The sequence below is a fragment of the Symphalangus syndactylus genome, chromosome 1 (genome assembly GCF_028878055.3).
Source record: "Symphalangus syndactylus isolate Jambi chromosome 1, NHGRI_mSymSyn1-v2.1_pri, whole genome shotgun sequence".
Lineage (NCBI taxonomy): Eukaryota > Metazoa > Chordata > Mammalia > Primates > Hylobatidae > Symphalangus > Symphalangus syndactylus.
This window is the reverse complement of record NC_072423.2, coordinates 63,209,584-63,220,250: the sequence shown is the minus strand read 5'-3', so window position 1 is coordinate 63,220,250 and position 10,667 is coordinate 63,209,584. Positions and strand designations below refer to the sequence as shown.

Genomic DNA, 10,667 nt, shown 5'->3' with positions numbered 1-10,667 from the left:
GCCTTCAGCCCCTTCTCCCTGACGAAGCTCCCAGAGGCTGGAACTCTGGCGCGGGAGGCGCTTGGGAAATCCTCCCGAAAGCAAGGAGGAGCCTTTCCTAGACCGGGAACGGTCCCACGCGGGGGGACAGGCTGGCGCAGGGGCGACCGAGCCGGGCGCAGGAACCGAGCCGGCCACGCCGCCCTCGGTCCGCGGGGAACCACGCGGGCTTCCGGGTCACGCCGCCGCGTTCCGACCGCCCTCGGGGAGAGGGGAGGAGCCTCCAGCACCAGGCGGGGCGTCGTTAAGGCCGGTGGGCCCCACCGCAGCCAGACGCTGCCCGTTTAAGCACAGAGGGCCGCGGGTCACGTGGTGGGCGGGGTGGGGGCGTGGCACCAGGAAGCGGCGTCCGCGCCGGGCCCAGAGCCTCAGCCGCAGCCGCCGCCACAGTGCGGGCCGGGCTCCACCGCGCGTCCCGCTCAACGCTGGCGACCGCTCCCGGTGCCCCCGCCGCGGGCGCGGCGCCCGCCATGGGCGAGGAGGACTACTACCTGGAGCTGTGCGAGCGGCCGGTGCAGTTCGAGAAGGCGAACCCTGTCAACTGCGTCTTCTTCGATGAGGCCAACAAGCAGGTCCGCCGCGCCCGCGCTTCGTCCGCCGCGCCCGCGCTTCCTCCCCCGCGCGGCCCTGCCGGGGTCGTGGGCGCGCCAAGGCCGGTCCCGCGCGACCAGGCCCGAGCGTCCCCTCCTGTCCTGTCCTGTCCCGTCCCGTCCCAGCGCGGGAGGCGGCGCGCGCTCCTTCCTTGTTGGGTGGGCTCAGCCGCGACCAGGTGTCCTCGCAGGTGACCTCGGGGCTAGACCCCCGAGCCAGCTGCGCGGACGCAGTGGCCCGTGGCCGGTGTCTCAGTTGTTGGCGCGCCCGTCTTATCTAGGCTTCTTTTGTTGTCTTTGTCATTAGTTACACTCGTAGTCAAGGGTTTAGACGTCGAGATTTTCATTTTCCTTGGAATTCTGTAAAGGGGGAAAAGACTGTACTTCAGGCCTATCAGCGGCGCCGATGCGCGAACCGGCCTTAGAACTTTGGAGCCTCGGGGACCCGACACGGTGTCACGGTGGGCCACACTTGGAGTGGCATCCTTTTCGCTCTCTGCTCTTGGTTTTTAAAATTCACATGAGCAGCCAAACATCTGTACCCTGATATGTGCCTTGTTACTTTAGTTGAACCCAGGGTGGTGTATAACAGAAATAATCGCTTGAGGGTTGGCTTATGAGTTTAGATCCTTTCAGAGTTCAGGCTGTTAACCGTGCTGCTTTTCTCTCTCAGGTTTTTGCTGTTCGATCTGGTGGAGCTACTGGTGTGGTAGTTAAAGGCCCAGATGATAGGAATCCCATCTCATTTAGGTAATGGTATAAATACTTTCAGATCGTTTTATCATGTAAACAGAATGGTGTTTTTCTAATTCAAAAGGTTTTTTTATAATTTTGTCATTTGGTCTGCCCTAAGAGGCCTGAAGTGTGTGCGCGCACATGGAATTCCTGTCTGTAGGGAGGGTCTTGGTGGCACTTACTAACACCTCTTGTCAGAGTGGAATATCTGGAGCAGTTGATTTGGGAGCCAAATACTTCAAAAGTGGGGCAGCCACTTCCTAGCACTGGAAATTAACAAGTCAGCGTGATGATGTGCCCATTTCTGGTTTGTTGACAGAGGAGGGCGTTCATTTCTTTAGCCCAGGTCTTTCCAGAGTGGCAGGTAGAGGAGATTCATTGTTTCTCATGTAATAATACAAGAAAATCATGGCTTGCACTATACTTAAGGTGACTGCATAGTCCCAGTTCGCACTGTTGAACAGGTGTAATGATCAGTAGCCCCTTTCACTTTCAGAAGTGTCTCGATTTGGATGATAAGCTATCTGGCCACCGTAAAACTGGTGCTTACAGAAGGTGAAAGTATAATGTAGGCCCTCAATTCAGTAGTGACTTAAAAAATTTTACTGTTGGTCTGTGTTAATGAGAAACTGTCCTTTTTTGAGAGGGAGCCTCCCTCTGTTCCCCAGGCTGGAGTGCAGTGTGGTACAATCTTGGCTGACTGCAACCTCCGCCTCCCAGGTTCGAGTGATTCTCCTGCTTCAGCCTCCCAAGTAGCTGGGATTACAGGCGCCCACCACCACGCCCGGCTAATTTTTTTGTATTTTTAGTAGAGATGGGGTTTCACCGTGTTGGCCAGGCTGGTTTCGAACTCCTGACCTCAAACGATCCGCCCACCTCGGACTCCCACAGTGCTAGGATTACAGGCATGAGCCGCTGCACCCGGCCTGAGCAAGGTTTTAAAGTATAGATAGGGTTCGAGCATGGTGTTTTGGGGAACTCTGGGTCTGTGTAACTGAGGGTTACACGGCGTGTCTCCACAGGGAAGGGGAAATGGTGGTGGTGTGGCCACTGGGGCCAGCTTGAACCTTACATATTCTCCTATGGAATTAGAGCTTTATCTTCTTATTGAAACTTGTCAGGTGGGGTGTGGGATGATCATGTCTGTGTTTGGAAAGATCATGCTGTTCAGATGGGAGCCTGTGAGAGTTAGGGATACTATGGAGAGTAGCAATCAGCGAGCCATGTGTGGTGAAGAGCAGCGCTCTGGTGGTGTAGAGTGGCATTGCATAGGCAATCAAGGGATACTTAGGAAGATGGGTCTCTGGTAAGACTCCGGGGTCGATTGGGTGTGGAAAACGAGTGAGCCCGTGATAATGTAGATTGGGGGCTCTAAGAAGTTTGTGGGGTCAGGGGAGGTACTGAATTTAACTTAAAAAGAGTTTTTAGACTGGGCGCCATGGTTCACGCCTGTAATCCCAGCACTTTGGGAGGCTGAGGCGGGTGGATCACTTGAGATCAGGAGTTCGAGACCAGCCTGGCCAACATGGTGAAACCCTGTCTCTACTAAAAATACAAAAATTACCCAGGTGTGGTTGCACGCGCCTGTAATCCCAGCTACTCGGAATGCTGAGGCAGGAGAATCACGTGGACCCGAGAGGCAGAGGTTGCAGTGAGCCGAGATCATGCCACTGCACTGTGTAGCCTGGGCAACAGAGCAAGACTCCGTCTCAAAAAAAAAAAAAAAAAAAAAAAAAAAGATTTTTAAAAGCAGCTTTATTGAGGCATAGTTGACACACAATAAACTGTACACACTTAATATTATACAATATGTGAGTTTTGACATGTATACACCCATGAAACCATCACCACAATCAAGGCAATGAACATGTTCAGACCCCGAAAAGTTTCCTTGAGCCCCTCTGTAATCCATCCCTTGAGTTTGCTTTTTTTAAATGAAGTTTTAATTTAAAAAAGTATGTATTTGAATAGAGACGGGGTCTCACTGTGTTGCTGAGGCTGGTCTCGAATTCCTGTGATCCTCCTGCTTCATCCTCTCACAGTGCTGGGATTACAGGTGTAGGCCACTGTGCCCAACTGAGTTCACTTTTTAACGTCTGTCTGAGGCAATCATGAGACACTGTGGTGGAGCCATCTGGGTTGCATAATGAATGTGCTGTGAGATGCACAAGTAGATAGTTCTTTCCAGAAGCTTTGCTGTGAGAGAGAAACAGCAGTCATGGAGAAGGCTCCTGAGCGGGTCTATAGTTATTTATGTTGCAAACAATTCTCAGGTGATATGTGTGTGTAATCTCAATTCTTCAATCACTTTTTACCCGTAATACTGTAAGTTTTCCCAGCAAGTTCTTTCCAGTTGGATTTGGTAGTTTGAAAAGAGGTCCTGCTGATGGCTTCCGAAACATAATTTTAATTTAAGACTAGAATTTGCTGCCTCCTGAATATAGGTTGTGTCTTTTGCCTTTTCAATAAATGATAGTAGCTAGAATTCGGTTATTTAACTACTAACACATTCTTTTTTCTTAAAGAATGGATGACAAAGGAGAAGTGAAGTGCATTAAGTTTTCCTTAGAAAATAAGATATTGGCTGTTCAGAGGACCTCAAAGACTGTGGTAAGACTTGTCTTTAAAATACAGCATTAAAGGGCATTAGAAATACATTTGGAAGAGAAGAAATGGCAAATTTTCAGTGTTAAAGGAAACTTGTATTATCTTACTGTTGTGAAAGGTATAGTTATGTTGCATTGTATTAGAGCCTTCCAAAATGAAAAAGACATTTGAGTGGGTTAAAAAAATGACCTTAGTTTGATTTTTAAATTAAATTAAAAATTTTTTTTTGAGCCAGTCTTCCTTTGTTGCCCAGGCTAGAGTGCAGTGATGTGATCTTGGCTCACTGCAGCCTCGATCTCTCAGGCTCAAGTGATTCTCTCACCTCAGCCTCCCTTAAAAATTGTTAAAAAATAATTTGGAACTTCATGTGTCTTTTGTATTGCTTGATAGCTAGCAGCATAGAATATGTGAGATATTTTTGGCTACCTTGTGAATTAGCCCTTTCATCTCTCATTTCTGAGTGCTAGATCTGATAGGAGCAGATATTCCAAGTTGAAGCAGCCTGCAGACACTTTAGGCCGTGTAAATGTTCACCATTGCTGTTTGTAGAGTAGAGGGAAGGCTATTAGAAACAGGCAGGATCCTCTGTTAGCTTCTTCCATCAGTTTTAAGTGTGAAAGTCTTGGGGAAGCCTCTTAGTGCAGCAACACATTTCTCTGACATCAGCTGCTTGAGGAATGAATTTTCGGAAGGAGTTACTAAACTGTAACTGAATATTTGTGTTAACTTAAATTGAATCATAAGCCTGCTGCTGTTGAGACAGATGATCCGAATTGGTCTTTTCATCTTTCCTGTGTTTTGGTTGTCTTCAGTTATTTTCTGGTCACTTTTAAAGTTAATATTTATTTTTCTTGTCTTGTAGTATGCCAACGTAGGTTGGCAGTATGCTGCCTAATCCAAATTTGTGTGTGTGTGTGTGTTTTTCCTTTCAGGATTTTTGTAATTTTATCCCTGATAATTCCCAGCTGGAATACACACAGGAGTGCAAGGTATGACCCCAGACCCTTTCTCAGCTGCTGGTGTCAGTGGTGTTGAGCTGGGTTATGTCGTGGAGAGCGGGGCATCGGGGTCGCAGGGAGCACAGACTTGAAGTCAGACTGTCCCTCATGTTGATTCCCAAACGAGTCAAGCGGGGTGTTTGCTTTGTGACACTGAACAGTTTTCTAAGTTTGAAAGCTTATTCCTTTGGAGGGGGAGGGTTCAATGGAGGACGCATGGTGAACACCCAGTGGTGCTAGCCCTTGGGGCTGTTGTCTGTCTTGCCCTTTTTCTCCTCACTGGGCCAGCAGCACATCTGGGTCTGGGCCCTGGGATCCCTCACAGCCACCTGGAGTGGAGGTTTCTGGTGAGGAGTTTTTCTGTTTCCTGAAGTTTTCTTTCCTCAATTTGTTGTCTTTGTCTTGTCCTTACTCTTCCTTTCTTCTCCTAGGTGTTGATTCTAATCCACATTAATGAGATTTGCTGGGTGTAGTAAACTAGGCTAGAGGGAGCTGAGCTAAAATTGGCAGTGTGGCACCCTGGGCGCTGACAGAAGCTGCTAGTGGTTGGGGTAGGGCTTTCTGCATCTTTGTGACTGTTTTTGCTCAGTGGAGTTCAGGGCGGACTCTTCAGTGAGGAGAGGTGCATCCCCACCACTGTCCTCCCTGCCCTGCGGTGGCCTCGTGTGAAGAGACTCTCAGCCGGCCCTGCTCAGCTCTGTCTGCCCTCAAGCGAGTTGGGTGTGTGTCTCAGGGTCCTCAACCCATTTTAGTCAACACTCGCTAAAGACCCTTAGGCCTTTGTACATCTTTAATAACCGTTTTTATAACGTGGGTGACTAAGAATGTCGGCAGTATGGTGATTCCTGCAGGTAGAAGCTGCTGTCTGTGAGCTTTGGTCAGTTACTTTTCTACAAAACACAGACTTCCCCTGTTCTGTTTAGTAGAAGGAATTAGGATTCAGGTTCTTGAATGAAGAGTTATGGACAAAAATCAGGGAACATTGTATTTAAAAGAAAATTTGTTTTATTAATTAGTAAACATTCCGGGGAACGTTCATTAAAGAATGACAAACTGTAGAGTTTGTGAAGCTTTTGAAGAGAGTTATATGTGTTTTTTCTTATTAATTAAAAATATTTAAAAAACATTTTTCTTAGACTAAGAATGCCAACATTCTAGGATTCTGCTGGACTAGTTCTACTGAAATTGTCTTCATAACAGATCAAGGAATCGAATTTTACCAGGTATTATGTTTATCATTTATGTTTGTTGGTTAAAGTTCAGTGATAGCATTCTGGCAGCCTTTTGAATTCAGTACTGAATATATGTAGATATAGTTTAAACATTTTCTAGAGATGGAATCTTGCTCTGTTGCCCAGGCTGCAGTGCACTGGCATCATCATGGCTCACTGTAATATCAAACTCCTGGGCTCAAGCAATCCTCCTGCCTCAGCCTCCTGAGTAGGTGGGACTACAGGCATGTACCACCATGCCTGGCTAATTTTTATTTTTATTATTTTATTTTATTTTATTTTTGAGACGGAGTTTCGCTCTTGTTGCCCAGGCTGGTGGAGTGCAATGGCGTGATCTCGGCTCACCACAACCTCCACCTCCCAGGTTCAAGCGATTCTCCTGTCTCAGCCTCGTGAGTAGATGGGATTACAGGCATGCATCACCATGCCCGGCTAATTTTGTATTTTTAGTAGAGACGGGATTTCTCCATGTTGAGGCTGGTCTCGAACTCCCGACCTCAGGTGATCCGCCCGCCTCGGCCTCCCAAAGTTTCGGGATTACAAGCGTGAGCCACTCTGCGCCCGGCCCTGGCTAATTTTTAAACTTTTTTGTAGAGACGAAGTCTCGCTATGTTGCCCAGGCTGGTGTCAGACTCCTAACCTCAACTCCTGCATTGGCCTCCCAAAGAGCCAGGATTACAGGCATGAGCGGCAGCACTCAGCTTTAGTCTCTTGCTGGGGATTTTATTCTTTTTTTTTTTCTAATTGCAAGTAATACATTAAAAAAAAAAAAAAAAAAGGGCTGGGTGGCCCATGCCTGTAATTCCAACTCTTTGGAAGGCCAAGGTGGGCGGATGGCTTGAGTCCAGGAGTTTGAGACCAGCCAGGCCAACATGATGAAATCCCATCTCTATAAAAAATACAAAATGTTAGTCAGGCGTGGTGGTGTGCGCCTGTAGTCCCATCTACTTGGGAGGCTGAAGTGGGAGGACTGCTTGAGCCCGGGAGGCAGGAGGTTGCAGTGAGCCAGGATCACAGCACTGCACTCCAGCCTGGATGACAGTGAGACCCCATCTCAAAAAAAAACAAAAACAAAACTTCATTAAAAAGTGGGCAAAGGCCAGGTGCAGTGGCTCACCCCTGTAATCCCAGCACTTTGGGAGGCCAAGGTGGGCAGATCACCTGAGGTCAGGAGTTCGAGACCAGCGTGGCCAACATGACGAAACCCCGTCTCTATTAAAAATACAAAAATTAGCCAGGTTGGTGGCAGGCACCTGTAATCCCAGCTACTAGGGAGGCTGAGGCCGGGGAATTGCTTGAACCTGGGAGGCGGAGGTTGTAGTGAGCTGAGATGGTGCCACTGCACTCCAGCCTGGGCAACAGAGTGAGACTCCATCTCAAAAAAAAAAAAAAAAAAAAGTGGGCAAAGGACATGAGCAGACACTTTTTAAAAGAAGACATACATGTGACCAACAAACATAAAAGAGCTCAACATCACTAATCATTAGAGAAATGCAAATCAAAACCACAGTGAGAAACTATCTCACACTAGTCAGCATAGCCATTATAAAAAAGTCAATAACACATACTGGCAAGGTTGTGGAGAAAAGGGAACCCTTACGCACTGTTGCTGGGAGTGTAAATTAGTTCAACCTTTGTGGAAAACAGTATGGTGATTCCTCAAAGCGCTAAAAGCAGAACTACTGTTTGACCTAGCAGCCCCATTACTGGGTGTATATGCAGAGGAATATAAATTATTCTACCATAAAGGCACATGCACGTGAATGTTCATTGCAGCACTGTTCACAATGGCAAAGACATGGAATCATCCTAAATGCCCATCAGTGACAGATTGGATAAAGAAAATGTGGTACATACATACCATGGAATACTGTGCAGCCATAAAAATGAACAAAATCATGTCTTTTGTGGGAACATGGATGGAGATGGAGGCCATCATCCTTAGCAAATTAACACAGGAACAGAAAACTAAATACATGTTCTCACTTCTAAGTGGGAGCTAAGTGATAAGTTATGAATGCAAAGAAGGAAACAACAGACACGGGGGTCTACTTGAGCAGGGGAGGGTGGGAGGAGGGAGAGGAGCAGAAAAGATAACTATTGGGTACTGGACTTAATACCTGGGTGATGAAATAATCTGTACCACAAACCCCCGTGACATGAGTTTACCTATGTAACAAACCTTCACATCTATCCCCGAACCTAAAAGTTAAAACAAAAAACATTCAAACATTGCAAGATACGTAATATGGAAAGCAAATGTTCCCTATAATCCCGATAAATAATTATTATGAAGAGTTTGGTGCATATTCCTCTATTTTTAAAAATAAATACATACAAACTTCTTTTTAACAAAAAGGGGAATGTTGTATATAAACTTTTGCAGCTAACTTTTTTTTTTTTTTTTTTTGTCCAAAGTGTATCTTGGACATCTTTCTATATTTTATTCTGACTGGGTAGTATTCCACTGTATGGATGGACTGCAGTTTAACCAATTTCTTGTTATTGGACATTGGCTGGTTTTCCCTTTTTTTGTGATTACAAATAACCCTTCGGTAACATGCTTGTACACACTTCTTTATGTTAGAGGGAGAGTTGCAGTATAGGTATGAACATCTGAAAAGCTGAGCCGGTATCACCAAATTTCTTCTAGACATGTGTATTTTCACTAGCAATAAAGGAACTTCTGCTTTTCATACCTTTAGGAGAACTGGATATTATCAATCTATAGACATTTGCCAACCTGAGAGGTAGAAAGACTTTTTTTTTTTTTTTTTTTTTTTTGAGACAGAGTCTCACTCTGTCGCCCAGGCTGGAGTGCAATGGTGCAATCTTGGCTCACGGCAACCTCCACTTCCTGGATTCAAGCAATTCTCCTGCCTCAGCCTCCCAAGTAGCTGGGTCTACAGGCGTCCAGCACCACGCCTAGCTAATTTTTGTGTTTTTAGAAGAGGTGGGGTTTCACCATGTTGGCCAGGCTGGTCTTGAACCCCTGGCCTCAAATAATCCACCTATCTCGGCCCCCTAAAGTGCTGGGATTACAGGCGTGAGCCACCATGCCTGGCCGAAAGACATTTTAATTTGCATTTTACATTACTAGGGAAGTAAGCATCTTTTCATTTGTATATTGTCCATTTGTATTTTGTTAACTTCCTCTTAAAATTTTTTTATTTTGTAATAATTATTTTGAGACAGGATCTCTGTCACCCAGGCTGGAGTACAGTGGCACAATCACGGCCCACTGCAGCCTCGACCTCCTAGCCTCACGTAATCCTCCCACCTCAGCTTCCTGAGTAGCCGGAACTACAGGTGTGTGCCAGCACGCCCAACTTAATTTTTTTTTCCATTTTTTTTTTTTGTAGAGATGATGTCTTGCCATGTTGTCTAGACTGGTCTTGAACTCCTAATCAAGCCATTCTTATGCCTTGGACTCCCAGAGTGCTGGGATTTATGGGCATGAGCCACTGTGTGTGGTCAAAAAATTTTTTTTTACTGTGGTAAAAAACATACAACATTTATCATCTTAACTGTTTTTAAGTGTTCGGTTCAGTAGTGTTAAGTATATTCATTCACATTGTTATGAAATAGCTCCAGAACTTTTTTCATCTTGTGAAACCAAAACTGTATCCAGTAAACAACTCCCCTTATCCCTTCCCTGCAGCCCCAACAATCTCTATTTTACTTTCTGTTTCTATGAATTTGACTCCTTTTTTTTGAGATGGAGTCTCGCTCTGTTGCCCAGGCTGGAGTGCAGTGGCGTGATCTCAGCTCACTGCAACCTCTGCCTCCTGGGTTTAGGCAATTCTCCTGTCTCAGCCTCCCGAACAGCTGGGATTACAGGTGTGCGCCACCACGCCTGGCTAATTTTTGTATTTTTGGTAGAGATGGGGTTTCACCATGTTGGCCAAGCTGGTCTTGAACTCCTGACTTCAGGTGATCCACTCACCTCAGCCTCCCAAAGTGCTGGGATTACAGGCGTGAGCCACTGTGTCCGGCCGAATTTGATTACTTTTTATACTTCATATAAGTGAAATTATACAGTATTTGTCCCTTTGTGACTGGCTTATTTCATTTACCATAATTTCCTACAGGTTCCCCCATGCCATAGCATGTGATAGGGTTTCCTTTTTAAGGCTGATAATACCGCATTGAGTGTATACACCACATTTTGCTTATCCATTCATCTGTTGAGGGACATTTGGGTTGCTTCCACCTCTTGGCCATTGTGAATAGTGCTGCTGTCAACACAGGTATGCAGATACCGCTTCAAGATCCCATTTTCAGCTCTTTTAGATTTATACCTAGAGTGAGATTGCTGGAGCAGATGGTAGTTGTGTTTCTTAATATTTTAGGGAACTGCTATACTGTTTTCCGTAGCAGTTACACCATTTTGCAATCCCTCCAAGTGTACAAGAGTCCCAGTTTCTCCATATCCTCACCAACACTTGCTGTTTTGTTTTGTTTTT

The 10,667-nt window shown here is 46.0% G+C and overlaps 1 protein-coding gene across 6 annotated transcripts in view; it reads left to right on the top strand.

The window, feature by feature from the left end:
- The first annotated feature begins 378 nt into the window (after positions 1 to 378).
- Positions 379 to 10,667, top strand: part of RMC1 (regulator of MON1-CCZ1) — a 29,125-nt gene continuing 18,836 nt past the window's right edge. For 2 of the 6 annotated variants that reach the window (XM_055236231.2, XM_055236213.2), the window contains exons 1-3: positions 382 to 611; positions 1,303 to 1,379; positions 3,890 to 3,974. In XM_055236231.2, the coding sequence (XP_055092206.2) occupies positions 510 to 611; positions 1,303 to 1,379; positions 3,890 to 3,974 (264 nt within the window). In that variant the 5' untranslated portion in view covers positions 382 to 509. Of the gene's footprint in view, positions 612 to 1,302; positions 1,380 to 3,889; positions 3,975 to 4,903; positions 4,961 to 6,105; positions 6,193 to 10,667 lie in introns of those variants that run through there. The other 4 variants (XM_055236205.2, XM_063615330.1, XM_063615427.1 and 1 more) reach the window with 4 other exon arrangements.